This window comes from Myxine glutinosa, chromosome 6, assembly GCF_964187855.1.
Source record: "Myxine glutinosa chromosome 6, kmMyxGlut1.1, whole genome shotgun sequence".
NCBI classification, from domain to species: domain Eukaryota; kingdom Metazoa; phylum Chordata; class Myxini; order Myxiniformes; family Myxinidae; genus Myxine; species Myxine glutinosa.
In genome coordinates, this window is record NC_136266.1 from 24,633,611 (window position 1) to 24,649,615 (window position 16,005).

Below are 16,005 nucleotides of genomic sequence, written 5' to 3' on the forward strand. Positions count from 1 at the left end.
CTTTAGCCGAGTCTTTCTCGGTCTTCCCGTCCACCACCTCCTTCTACATTCATTTCCATCATTCTCCTCAACCAGTCACTTGTTATATATATATATATATATATATATATATATATATATATATATATATATATATATATATATATATATATATAGATATATATATATATATATATATCCAAATCCATATATATATACAATTACGACTATGCAAATATATATATATATATATATATATATATATATATATATATATATATATATATATATATATATATATATATATATATATATATATATATATATATATATATATATATATATATATATATATATATATATATATATATATATATATATATATATATATATATATACTGTATATACATACGGGGGCTGCAAAAGTAGGTATACAGTAAGGATTATACCAGTATTACCAGTATTATAATAGTGGAGTGTGTGAATGCCGGGGGCAAACAATTTGAACATTTGAGGGATTCATATGTTTATTATTGATATGTTATTATTGATATGCTTGTATACCACCGTTTAGAGGCCATTTTTTTTCCCCCGCAAAGCGGGGGTTGGCCTTTTTTGGCAAAACGGGGACCGTGGTTGTTGTTTTTTTTTTTTTTGGTCCCCTTTTTGAAACAATGTTTTACAATGTGATAATGTGAAGCAATGTGATATGCTTGTATAATCAATAAAATACGTTTTGTGCGCACGTTTTGTTTTTCATTACTGTATACCTACTTTTGCAGCCCCTGTATATATATATATATATATATATATATATATATATATATATATATATATATATATATATATATATATATATGTATATATATAAATTTATGTATATAAATATATATATATATATATATATATATATATTTACATATCTATATGAAGAAGAGTAATCATTAAAGCCATGATCAAACGTAAAAAGCCGACCATGCAGCACTGAATGACGTCATGTAGACGTCGATATAACAAAAGGAAATATTTGATGCTGTGTCAACGTCCATAAAGGCTTTATGAAGTATGATCTCACAAGAGATTGCAACTTTGTTTTTCGAATAATACTATATGTCACACGCAATTTGTCTTCATCGTTAACCTTTAATATATTATAGAGGAGATCAGTGAGAGTGAAAACGATGGAGATGATCCTTTAACATTATCGACACTTATTTTCTTCACCCAGGCTTTTCACAACAGTTTTAAACTTTAATCGAACAACAATGTTCCTTTTAACCTCCTTCAATTTTTAAGGGCACAAACTTACTCATCAATCCTTGCATATTCATCTACGTGACACAACACGCGTCGTGTTCTGTGTTTTACATTGTACTTTGCCAAGATGAAATCATGAAAAAAGACGTAAGAGTCTAATAATTGGGAACACAAAACACACACCCATTTGAAAAGTAGCATTAAACAGTAAATTACAAAGGAAATGTAAAATTCGCTGTGGAAATCCTTTTGAAAGCAAGAGCAAAATATATACGAGGAAGGAGGGTGTACCCAACAGGTGTACCCAACATAATGACTTCGCGAAGAAATAATTTGTCACGCTGTGTCATTTTTTTCCCACTTGTGCTCCTTATTTTCATGAACTAAAACTCTAAAATGTGGAACGTTTGAACTGCGTAATTATACTTAGATGAAGTGTATTCAAGCAGGCATATTTGATTATAAATTCTCACACTACACCTGCCTGTGCAGTCCGGTATAATTTTACCAAGTCAGTCGTTTTAAACCTGGTATAGGGAGTGTGCATTTATATTCGGGGATGTGGTATATAATCTGGGCCGAGATGTATGCATACCTGCCTCTACCCTGTCTAGCCTGGATTCGATACCCGACACCGCCATAGACTGTCAGCCCGGTGTTTCACAGGCAAAATCATTCACCCGTGTGTGTGTCGTCCTTCAGGTGGATGTTAAACGGGAGTCCTGTTTGCTGGGATTCATTGGTGGACGTTAAACATCTCATGGTGTCTTTCGCGAAGAGTAGGCGAGCTGTCACCGGCACCCCAAACAAATTCCAAGTTCCTGCCCCAACTCGTCGAATAACACCGTCGAGCTTCCCCCCCAACCGACCACCAAAGAAAGGTGGGATAATTGCGGCCGTCAAGGAAGAAGAAGAAGAGAACGATCATGTGGTATATAATGTGTGCACCAGTTATTTGAAATTGGACAAACATATGAGTGAACAAACAAAACAATGAGAAACCATGATGTTTCTGCAATGGAAGTTGACATGCATTTACAATAATGATAATGGTGGAAATGTAGGTGAGCGAAGTTGATATAATTGCCAGAAGGTAAGTAAAATGTGAACAGTATAAATCTTGGAAACACGTATACTTATAAGTCTGTGAAGTACATGAACAAAAGCATGATTTCATACTTTCATGTTGATATGGGGTTGAATATACACATGTGCAGTCACATGTGGTCAGTAAGTGTACTCATTATATATACGTACATATGTATAATTACATGTGTATATGTGTATATATATATATATATATACATATACAGTTACGTGAAAAAGTAAGTACACCCCATGTAAAGGTTTGACTTTTTCAACATATTTCAACATACAGCTATTTGATCTTCATTTCAACAATATTGATAGATAAAGGTGATATAACATAACAAATATCATGAAACATTTACATTTTGTTGTCCATTATATAATTTAAATAAACGTAAATGCAAATCTCGCACATGGAAAAAGTAAGTACACCCCTACATTTATCACGACTTCAAATACCTAAAATTAGAATCAGGTGCAAATGATTTGAACATCGTTAGAGAGGATCATGGAGGAACCTGTCTTATTTAAAGCTCAGACATTTAGTTTGGTTTGCTCTTTGTTGTTGAAGTGTGCGGCGTCACCATGCCTAGATCAAAATAGCTCTCTGAGGCCTTCAGAAAGAAGGTTATAGATGCCTACGAGTCTGGGAAGGGATTTAAAAAGATCTCCAAACAATTTGAAATCAATCATTCGACTGTGCGGAAGATCATCTACAAGAGGAGAAGATTCCAAACAACTGCAAACTTGTTCAGGCCAGGCCACCCCAGCAAGTTCAGCCAGAGAGCAGACCGCAAGATGCTGAAAGAAGTCTCCAAGAACCCCAGAATGTCATCACAGGACCTACAGGTAGCTCTTGCCACTGTTGATGTCAAAGGGCACGAGTCTACCATTAGAAAGAGGCTGCACAAATTTGATCTACATGGGAGGTGTGCCAGGAGGAAACCTTTGCTGTCCAGAAAGAACATCAGGGCAAGACTAAAGTTTGCCAATGAACACTGAGGCAAAGATCAGCACTTCTGGAACAATGTGCTCTGGACAGATGAGTCAAAGGTAGAGCTATTTGGCCACAGTACCAGAAGACATGTTTGGCGGAAACCAAAGACAGGATTTAACCACAAGAACCTGATACCAACTGCAAAGCAAGGTGGTGGAAATATTATGGTTTGGGGCAGCTTTGCTTCATCAGGGCCTGGGCAGCGCACCATCATATAATCCACTATGAATTCTTCATTGCACCAGAGGGTGCTTGAGGATAATGTGATGCCATCTGTCGGAAAGTTGACGCTCAACCGAAGGTGGACCTTGCAACATGACAATGACGCTAAACATACCAGTAAATCCACCAAGCAATGGCTGAAAAGAAAGAAATGGAGGGTTCTGGAATTGCCAAGTCAAAGCCCGGATCTAAATCCCGTCGAAATGTTGTGGGGGGATTTGAAACAAGCTGTGCATGCAAGAAACCCCTCAAACATTGCACCGCTGAAAGAATTCTGCATGGAGAAGTGGGCAAAAATTTCTCCCAGTCGATGTCAGAGACTGGTGGACAGTTATAAGAAACGCCTACTTGAGGTTGTTTCTGCCAAAGGGGGCAATACCACCTATTAGAGCCAAGGGTGTACTTACTTTTTCCACATGTGAAATTTGCATTTATGTTTATTTAAATTACACAATGGACTACAAAATGTAAATGTTTCATGATATTTGTTATGTTATATCACCTATATCTATCAATATTGTTGAAATGAAGATCAAATAGCTGTATGTTGAAATATGTTGAAAAAGTCAAAACTTTACATGGGGTGTACTTACTTTTTCACATGACTATATATATATATATATATATATATATATATATATATATATATATATATATACGCCAGTTTTGTCTATTGGGGGTTGTGTTTGCACGTCCTGTGTGAAAACTTTCAATATTGTCTCTTTTCTCTCTCAAATAACACTATATCACAGCAAGTTTGTCTTTGTCATCAGCAATTAATGTGCTTACAAGTCTGTGACTTGACTTTTGAAAAAGCTGCATTTGTGTGGCGTTGTTAGTTTTATGCATAAAATCTTAATGATATACATGATGAACAATTACACCCTGAATACATATATATAATATATGTCTCATATATACAATGACATAAAATTACACCCAGACTTCCGTTGAACTTGGGGCTGACTCAGAAGAAGACCTTTGTTGGTCGAAAGCTTGTCGACAATTAAAGATCGACGTCCTGAAGCTACGTCTGCGTCTTATTTAATCTAACGATTATTTATTCAATGCAAATGAGACGTCCTGCTCGTACTGTGGAGTTTCTACTATTTCTTACAGTTATATATAAAAAAAAAAAATATATATATATATATATATATATATATATATATATATATATATATATATATATATATATATATATATATATATACAGTCATGTGAAAAAGAAAGTTCACCCCATGTAAAGTTTTGACTTTTTCAACATATTTCAACATACAGCTATTTGATCTTCATTTCACAAATATTGACAGATAAAGGTGGTATAATATAACAAATATCATGAAACATTTACATTATGTAGTCCATTGTATAATTTAAATAAACATAAATGCAAATTTCGCATGTGGAAAAAGTAAGAACACCCTTGGCTCTAATTGGTGGTATTGCCCCCTTTGGCAGAAACAACCTCAAGTAGGCGTTTCTTATAACTGTCTACCAGTCTCTGACATCGACTGGGAGAAATTTTTGCCCACTCCTCCATGCAGTATTCTTTCAGCTGTGTGATGTTTGAGGGGTTTCTTGCATGCACAGCTCGTTTCAAATCCCCCCACAACATCTCGATGGGATTTAGATCCGGGCTTTGACTTGGCCATTCCAGAACCCTCCATTTCTTTCTTTTCAGCCATTCCTTGGTGGATTTACTGGTAAACATACCAGGACTGGTAAACAAGGTCCACCTTCGGTTGAGCTTCAACTTTCCGACAGATGGCCTCACATTATCCTCAAGCACACTCTGGTACAATGAAGAATTCATAGTGGATTATATGATGGTGATCTGCCCAGGCCCTGATGCAGCAAAGCTGCCCCAAACCATAATACAGACTTGGCATTTAATATGGAATATTTTTTTTGTGGGGGTGAACTTACTTTTCAAGATGACTTAGAACCAAAAGTTCATTGGAATTATGTTGAAATTATTCTCGATTTTGTTAATGTGACCTTTAAATGAAACAAAAACCACATTTGACATTTCGAAGCAAATAAATTGATCCTTGAAAGTGATGCAAACTGATATCGAACTCAATTCACGGACAGTACTGTGTTAAACTTCTGTACGTTTTCCAGAAGTATCTCTTTATTTTGCACATTAGCCAAAAAATTTTTCAACAAAAACAAAAGCTAAATTATGACTGGGATTACGGACAGTAAAATTACAGTTCAGTACTTCGTGTAACCGCCACGAGCATTCAGGGGAGCACGTACACGTCGAGGCATGCTGTTCATGAGATTTGCCAAGGTTTGGACAGGAATCGCTTGCCATGCAGTCACAATAGCCTGCTGCAATTCACGCACAGAGGCAGGCTGCTGGTCCAAGTTGTCGATTTGACGCGTTAATTCTGCCCACAAGTTCTCTATCGGATTCATATCCGGGGACATGGCAGGCCACTCCATATGCTCTACACCACGGTCAGCAAGAAAGTGTTGGATCATGCGAGCACGATGAGGCCGTGCATTGTCATCTTGGAAAACAAAGTTTCCTCGAAAGGCTGCACGAGCAAATGGAAGCAATGTTTCTTCCAGAATGACCCTGCACTTGAACTGGTTCAGGTTTCCATTCAGAACAACCAGGTCAGTTTTGCCCATGCATGAAAAGCAGCCCAAACGGTCACCCCACCACCTCCAGCTTTGACTCTTGGCACTATAAAATCTTCATTGTGGGCTTCATGCACTTGCTGCGCACTCAGACGCGGCCATCTTGACGATAGACCAGAAATCTAGACTCGTCACTGAAGGTCACGTGATTCCAGTGTCCTGGCTGCCATTGACGGTGCTCTCTGGCCCACTGCAATCGGCGCTGGCTGTGTTGTCTGGTCAGGCGTGGCTTTCTCATGGGACGCCTGGCACGATAGCCTGCTTGAATCAGTCGTTGGTTGACTAGCCTTCTGGAGACAGGCACATTTGTCAGTTGCTGCCACTTAGCCCTAAGCCGATTAGCTGACTTGGTACGGCCATTGCAGACTAACCGGTGCAGCTGGCGATCATCTCTCCTTGTGGTTCTGCGTGGATGTCCTGGCTTCGGTATTGGAGTAGGGACACCCCTCTGAGCATTTCGTTTCAGGATCTTTGACACCTGACCTTGAGTGATGCCATACTGCCGAGCAATAGCACGCTGTTTCATGCCAGAATTTCGTAAAGCCACCACTCCATGACAAACAGCATTGTCAAGTTGACGGACCATCTCCAGAGGAAGCGGCAATAACTTTTGTGGACGTGCAGCAGTTGTTTTCCACTAATACAGAATGCAACAACCCTTATATACCCGATTGTGAAGCCAATCGTCAAATGTACCTGTCCTTACATTTTGTCACGCCACCTGTGATATAATCCTGTTATTGACTTCCTGCTGCGAAAGACAATCAGTGACATGGTTCTTTCAACAAAGACATCACTGAAGGGTAAAAGAAACTCACCAGATTGATATACTGAGTTCAGAAAGTAAACCCAAGTCAAGAAAAAAAAAGATTCCATATTAAATGCCAAGTCTGTATTTTCACCACCATGCTTTACAGTTGGTATCAGGTTCTTGTGGTCGAATGCTGTCTTTGGTTTTCGCCAAACATGTCTTCTGGTACTGTAGCCAAATAGCTCTACCTTTGACTCATCTGTCCAGAGCACATTGTTCCAGAAGTGCTGGTCTTTGCCTCGGTGTTCATTGACAAACTTTAGTGCCCTGATGTTCTTTCTGGACAGCAAAGGTTTCCTCCTGCACACCTCCCATGTAGATCTAATTTGTGCAACCTCTTTCTAATGGTAGACTCGTGCACTTTGACATCAACAGTGGCAAGAGCTACCTGTAGGTCCCGTGATGACATTCTGGGGTTCTTAGAGACTTCTTTCAGCATCTTGCGGTCTGCTCTCAGGCTGAACTTGCTGGGGGCAGCCTGGCCTTAACAGGTTGGCAGTTCTTTGGAATCTTCTCCACTAAGTGGACAGGTCTTGTAGATGATCATCTACAAGATCATCTACATCTACAAGATGATCATCTTCTTGATGAAGATCATCTACAAGTCTTGTAGATGATCTTCCGGACAGTCGAATGATTGATTTCAAATTGTTTGGAGATCTTTTTAAATCCCTTCCCAGACTCGTAGGTATCTATAACCTTCTTTCTGAAGGCCTCAGAGAGCTCTTTTGATCTAGGCATGGTGATGCCGCACACTTCAGCAACAAAGAGCAAACCAAACGAAATGTCTGAGGTTTAACTAAGACAGGTTCCTTCAAGATCCTCTCTAACGATGTTCTAATCATTTGCACATGAGCTGGTGCACCTGATTCTAATTTTAGGTATTTGAAGTAGTGATAAAATGTCAGGGTGTACTTACTTTTTCCACATGCGAAATTTGCATTTATGTTTATTTAAATTATACAATAGACTACAAAATGTAAATGTTTCATGATATTTGTTATATTATATCACCTTTATCTATCAATATTGTTGAAATGAAGATCAAATAGCTGTATGTTGAAATATGTTGAAAAAGTCAAAACTTTACGTGGCGTGTACTTACTTTTTCACGTGACTGTATATATATATACATATACATATATATATATATATATATATATATATATATATATATATATATATATACATACACATATATATATATATATATTTATATATATATATATGTATGAGGATGGTTCTTCAAATTGAAACTTTGAAAAGTAATGCTCCTAACATTTAAAAGTTTTTGTGTGGATGACAAAACTCTTGTCGTGAAATTGTAAGCCACCTCGACTAAATATAGGGGTTGCACACAGAGTATGTATTTTCACATATTTGGCTCGCATAAATGTTTGCATTTCAATATTTATTCTCCACTGCTATACTTGTGGTGATTTTGACCATTACAGTTGACCTATGACCTTGCTATGTACTGCAAATTTTGAAGTTGTTTTTAAGTTAATTGCATACAGTACAGCTGTAATATGGTGTATGCAGTTGCCCTCATTGAAGAGTACAATGATCTCCTGATAAGGGATGAACAGCAAACCCAGTATCTGCTTCAAGTTGTGACAGAACATCGCAAGAGGCTTCCCGATTGCAGGAAATCCACGCTTATTGGGCAACCATGAGTTACTGTGCAATCCCTAAAAGTTGATGTATTCAAAAAAATGTTTCACATGCAGAAGTTTTTCCTCAACACAAAAAAAAAGGTTCGGAGTAAAACAATTCAAAAACAATTTTTGCCTGATGTAGCTAAGAACGACCTTAATATATATATATACATATATATATATATATATATATATATATATATATATATATATATATATATATATATATATATATATATATATATACGAGGTGTGTTCAAAAAGTATGCGACCTTAATTTGTCGTGCGTAAACAAATGAAGCTAGGGAGGCATTGATTGGTGCATGTATGTAGGCGATCCTAATGCGCACGCGTGATTTTTTTCCCACCTGCAGAAGCTGTCATTCGACGGCAGACCGCCGATGAGTGAGGAAGTGTAAGTGAGCGCCGTCGGATTTTCGTTTTTGACAAAATGACGGAAAAACTTGAACAACGCTACTGCATCAAATTTTGTGTAAAGCTTGGCGATTCCCAAGTGGAAACGATCCGCAAGATTCAACAGGCCTTCGGGGACGAAGCAATGAGCACCACACAGATAAAGGAGTGGTACAACCGCTTCAAAGATGGCCGCACATCAGTGGAGAGTGAAGCACGTTCGGGTAGGCCCTCAACATCCCGAAATGAGATCGTCATTGACCAATTGAGGACCCTGGTGATGCAGGATCGTCGAATCACGATCAGAGAACTTGCAGACGAGGTGGGCGTCAGCATTGGATCCGTTCATTCCATTATGAAGGAGGATTTGGGCTTCAGGAGAATCTCAGCGAAATTCGTACCAAAGCTGCTAACGATTGAGCAGAAGCAACTCCGTTTGGAGATCGCACAGGACATGCTGGAGACTGTGAACAGCGATCCCAGCTTCCTCAACACAGTGATCACTGGCGATGAGTCCTGGGTTTATGGGTACGACCCAGAAACCAAGTTGCAGTCATCACAATCGAAGCATCCAACATCCCCGAGGCCAAAAAAAGCAAGGCAGGTCCGCAGCAATGTCAAAGTCATGCTGACCGTCTTCTTCGACTCCAGTGGCGTGGTTCATCACGAGTACGCACCACACGGCACAACCATCACCAAGGAGTATTACCAAGAGGTTCTGCTTCGCCTTCGTGATGCTGTGCAACGCAAACGGCCGGACCTGTGGGCAGCGGGCAATTGGCAGCTCCATCACGATAACGCACCCGCCCATTCTTTACATTTGATACAGAGTTTCTTGGCCAAACACAACACACCTGTGCTTCGTCAGGCTCCCTACTCTCCCGACATGGCTCCGTGTGACTTCTGGCTTTTCTCCAAGCTGAAAATGCCCCTGAAAGGGACAAGATTTCAGTCCAGAGAAGACATCATGCAGAATGCGACGGACCAGCTGCGCACCATCCCAAAAGAGGCGTTCCAGCGCTGCTTCCGACAGTGGCAGAACCGTTGGGAGAAGTGTGTGGCAGCCCAAGGGGACTACTTTGAAGGAGATTAGTGTAAGTTTGTTGTATCTGGATACGAGTATTTTTTATGAACAAAGGTCGGATACTTTTTGAACACACCTCGTATATATATATATGTACATACATACATACATATATATATACACTACATGACCAAAAGTATGTGGACACCCGAACATCGAACATCTCATTCCAAAATCATGGGCATTAATATGAAGTTGGTCCACCCTACCCCCCCCCCCCCCTTTCTGCTACAACATACTCCACTCTTCTGGGAAGGCTTTCCACTTGATGTTGGAACTGCTGTGGGGATTTGCTTCCATTCAGCCACAAGAGCATTAGTGAGGTCGGGCACTGATATTAAGTGATTAGGCATGGCTCAAAGTCGGCGTTCCAATTCATCCCAAAGGTGTTCGATGGGGTTGAGGTCAAGGCTCTGTGCAGGCCAGTCAAGTTCTTCCACACTGATCTAGACAAACCATTTCTGTATGGACCTTGCTTTGTGCACGGGGGCACTGTCATGCTGAAACAGGAAAGGGCCTTCCCCAAACTGTTGCCACAAAGTTGGAAGCACACAATCGTCTAGAATGCCATTGTATGCTGTAGCATTAAGATTTCCCTTCACTGGAGGTAAGGGGCCTATCCCAAGCCATGAAAAACTGCCCCAGACCATTATTCCTCCTCCACCAAACTGTACAGTTGGCACTATGTATTCGTTCAGGTAGCGTCTCCTGGCATCCGCCAAACCCAGATTCATTTGTCAGACTGCCAGATAGTGAAGCGTGATTCATCACTCAAGAGAACGCGTTTCCACTGCTCCAGAGTCCAATGGCGGCGAGCTTTACACCACTCCAGCCGACGCCTGGCATTGGGCAAGGTGATCTTAGGCTTGTGTGCGGCTGCCCGGCCATGGAAACCCATTTCATGAAGCTCCCGACAAACAGTTGTTGTGCTGACGTTGCTTCCAGAGGCATTTTGGAACTCGGTAGTGAGTGTAGCAACTAAGGACAGACGATTTTTATGCGCTACATGCTTCAGTACTCGGCGTTCCCGTTCTGTGAGCTTGTGTGGCCTACCACTTCACGGCTGAGCTGTTGTTGCTCCTAGACGTTTCCACTTCACAATAACAGCACTTATAGTTGACGGGGCAGCTCTAGCAGGGCAGAAATTTGATGAACTGACTTTTTGGAAAGGTGGCATCCTATTACGGTGCCACGTTGAAAGTCATTGAGCTCTTCAGTAAGGCCCATTCTACTGCCAATGTTTGTCTATGGAAATTGCATGGCTGTGTGCTTGATTATATATACCTGTCAGCAATGGGTGTGGCTGAAACAGCCGAATCCACTAATTAGAAGGGGGTGTCCACATACATTTGGTCATGTAGTGTATATTCAAACAGGATGTCTCAATAAAATGCATGCAGATATCACATGTTGAAAAGCTATACTATCGTGTCATTTCGAACTACCTTGTCGGTAATAGCTGAATGATATTGCAATCATGCAATTGATCAGCTGAACGTGCAATCATTCCATCACACGTTAACGCAATCTGTTAGGTAATTAATATTCAACATCGCCCCCTTCTCTGCTTTTGATGAAATTTCTGAAATATTAAAGTGTATTTCCATTGTAATGAGAAATAGGCTATGAGTACTTCCCATACCAGTTGTCACCCCCCCCCCCCCCCCCCCCCTCAATCCCCACACTCTATTGTCAGCCACTGTTCAACCTGAATGCAGACATAGACCAACATGAGCTTTGAGAGGGCCGAGCTATCCTCAATGTGTACTCTGTACAGGCTGAGCCAGGGTTGTGCTGTTGTCCGCAAATGGCCTCCCATGAAAGAACCAAGCCCCGCGTTTGGGACGCAGAGCACGTTTCTCGCCCTGGCTTTGTAGGGCTGTTTGTATGGGATATGTTGCTTGTGCTAAGGTAGATGTTTCGGCGTTTGGGCCTCGAATGAAACACTTTCTCTGCAACCACAAAGCAACCGCTACATATTCTTCTCCGCGTAAGTTGTAACTTGGAACACATGTTATTGGAAATTATTTTAAACAACACCAAGTGATGTATATATATATGATTGTTATGCAGTTGTTAAACATGTTATACTTTATACAGATATACGAGAATTAAAAGTAAATACTTTGTGCCGTATTATACCAATTGAGATCTATGCTTTTGGAAGTGTAAGCATGTATTTGATTATTTTCTGGATCGTCTTTCCTCTTTCTCGAATCTGTCACACACCCAGTTTGTCTTTGCCATATATACTGTCGAAGTGATCAATAAGTCCATGGCATGATATGTATAAAAAGCGTAATTCTTGACAAAAGTGTTACTTTTATGCATAAAAATTTACGATGTAGAACTATTCAGCTTACAGAGTATGCTTTTCCAACAATTTAAACTTTTGTACGGAACATTCCATCTCATTTCCATTTCATATTTCTGTATTAGGCCACAAACATACCGATAAATTCTCATACATGGGGCGTTCAAAATGTTCTACGAATTATATGCTTACAGTAATCCGATGCACGTCTAAAAAAGAGTACCATGAGGCATGCATATAAAATAACATACACGTTAATATTTTTTCTTACGAATGATATACACGGACCTATTGACATTTATAAAAAGCCTTGGCGTGTCTTGGAATACCTTGTGTCGTTCCGAAAACTTTTTGAATTCCCCTTATGCACAACTTTGGCGACTTTTTGTTTGGTGTAAAATTTTGATGATTTATTACAAATATTTAACATAGACTTAAATAATTGTATGAAGAGAGTGAAATTGAGATACGTATCACAAAGAAAAGTTTCCAATGAGGTTTACATGAATATTCATCCAAATGCAACTTTGGATGAACCCTTGATGCTATGCAGGCATGGATGCCTGAATATAAATATAAAAAGTTCAAACACGATGACATCTGTGATATTTGCATATATCAAAAAACAAACAAAGAAAAAACGAGCATGTAATGCCCTTGATAATCTGGAAATGTAAAAAAAACAAAAAACAGTCATTGTTAAGTGGACTCAAACCAGATGTGGTTTATTGCGAGACCATAGGCTTCAATATGAAACTTGGGCTTAATTTTCTCTTTACATGCTTGCAATCTTTGAAGGCAAAAGAGAAGCACATATTACGAAAGCAATATAATATGTATATATATACATTGTTGCTCTTTAACGGCCACTAATATCCCACCTTGTGGGGTCAGCCGTGGGAACCTTGGCCGATGTCTTTCTCGAAGCGGGTTGGCCAAGCCTGACGTTCGCCTAGTTAGGGCAGGAATTTGGAATTTGGCCATGGTGCAGGTGATAATCGCCTACTCTTTGCGAACGACACCATGGGTATTTAACGTCCACCAATCCATGCTGGCAGACGGGACTGCCAGTTTAACGTCCATCCGAGGGATGGCACACACAATGATGAATTACCTTGCCTGCGAAACACCGAACTGACAGTTTTAGCTGCGTCGGGATTCAAACCCAGTCTAGACAGCTTAGGGGTGAGTGTGCGTGTCTCCAGGCCATCCTGTCTGCCAAATATATATATATATATATATATATATATATATATATATACATACATATATATAATAATTTAAGAAAGAGGAAGTAAATTCCTGCGTGGGGCTAGTGTGAAAACATTCTGTCTCAACCCAGGACTCAAACCCAGGAACTCATCAACTTACACGGTGACAGCCCACTGAGCTATTGAGTCTCCGGGATACATATATGTATGTATATGTATACATGTATATATGTATGTATATATATATAAACTCTAACGATTACTCAAATTGCCGTTGAGTAATTATATATATATATATATATATATACATATACATATATATATATACACATATATATATACACATATATATTTATATGTGTAAATATATACATATATATACACACATATACATACATACATATACATACATATATGTACACATATACATACATATATATGTACATATACATACATACATATACATACATATATGTACACATATACATACATATATATGTACATATAAATACATACTGCATATTTTAAAAGCTTGATAATTGCAACAGCTTTCAAATGCCTACCGTAATTTAGAGCAAAGCTCAAGCCGCACGACTCCCTGATATATAGTAAGCTAAAGATTGATCACATGACCTTGCGCTGCCTGGCTTGGAGAAAGATAAACTGCCCCTCATCTCACGTTTCCAGCTTTTTGTCCTGTACGCCCGAGAGTACCGTCGCGAGTCGTGCAGCCTTCCCATGCACCATGCTTACAATATGTTTCCTAACGTGAGCTTCGCGTGCTCGCCTCGGAAAGCAGGCGTCGGCACTATGGATTTTGAGGAACGGAGCGCCTGCCCTCCTCCCAGCCTCTATCTTCCGAGCTGCACATACTACGTGTCTCCAGCGCACGAGTTTGGCGGCGTTTCTTCCTTCCTGCCCTCGCCTGCATCTCGGCAGATGTCCTATGTCTACGGGACTGGTATTCACTCGCAGCCGGTACGTGACTTTGCCCTCAAGGAATACCGTGGCCTGCAGGACCCCGCCGCTGCGCAATGGCATCAACAGCGAAGAGATTTTGCCACCACCACGTGCGCCCCCGAGGACACGGTGGCGGCGCTTGGGCCACAGCTCGGCGGCGCTGTGCCGGATGTGTTAGTTAAAAATGGCGAAGCCCTGTACGCCCGTGCTTCGACTCCGGCGAACCTGCAACCAATGCACGGCCTGTACTCCGCGCAGGTGCAGGGTCTCAATGGTGTACTACCACAAGGCTTCGACCAGTTTTTTGAAAACGCGTACAGCGGCCGTCGGACGCCGTCCCATGCTGAGTTGGAAAGAGCGGGTCCCCCCGCCGCCTGCGAGAGACCCAGAGGCCCCCTGGGCAAAAAAGATGACAAAGACAGTGGGGCAGAGACGACGAGCCCCACTCCATCACCCAAGGCGAACGAGGAACAAAAAGCTTCGACAGCACGTACGTACACACACATATATTTATATATATATTACATACACACCCACATATGCAATGTATCTGCAGCATTGTCAGACACACATCATTAATGACGATTAATTATTTGCCAAACCCTCACACACCACATGTCTGTGTCACTGCACAATGCACTAAAGACAATTTTCCAATTGCGTATACATACATACCCTAATCTATTAATATATGTTCAATGTGACTCTAGGCTATAGTTTAATGCCAAGGTTCAGAGCTATGCCGTCACGTGACCCCCACAACTGTACGGCCACCAACTGCTTCTCATGAATGCAAATATTCGTGCTGCAGAGAAGTACACTCCGTGTACCATTCGAGATATACTATGAAACTGGGACGTGATCTAGTCGTCAGGTTATTGCACTGTATTGTGCTTTCTTTCACTGTACAAAACATGACCTTGGAATGGATCAAACCCACCTGTTGAACACAGAGATTAAGTATATGTCTTACTAATGAAATAATGAAACGCATTGTACATTAAACAAAAGCCTTTGGACATTTAAGGATTACAGATGAGAAAAAACAAACAATGGGATTTCTATGCATTGAAGGTTTTGTAAAGTCGAGATGACTTCGGATGTGTGTCGCACCAGTTGTGGAACTATATCATAAGTTGATCTTGCTAAAAAACAACTAAAGGACATACGCAAACGTGTTTTGGGCTTTTCAAAACAGCCATAATGTACATACATATACTGTGTGTATGTGTAAATACAGTACATATATATATATATATTCGTGTTCCGGTGTCTGATGGAGGGAAGTTCAGTACTAGTGAAGCAGTTTCTTGGCAAGGGTTATATTTGGTGGTTTAGCATAACCAGTAACTAG

The 16,005-nt window shown here is 40.2% G+C and overlaps 1 protein-coding gene across 1 annotated transcript in view; it reads left to right on the forward strand.

The window, feature by feature from the left end:
- The window catches only part of LOC137429347 (homeobox protein Hox-A11b-like), a 55,648-nt gene that overhangs the window by 37,152 nt on the left and 2,491 nt on the right, over window positions 1–16,005 (forward strand). The window contains exon 2 of the mRNA XM_078781004.1: window positions 14,379–15,141. Within this exon, the coding sequence (XP_078637130.1) occupies window positions 14,379–15,141 (763 nt within the window). The remainder of the gene's footprint in view (window positions 1–14,378; window positions 15,142–16,005) is intronic.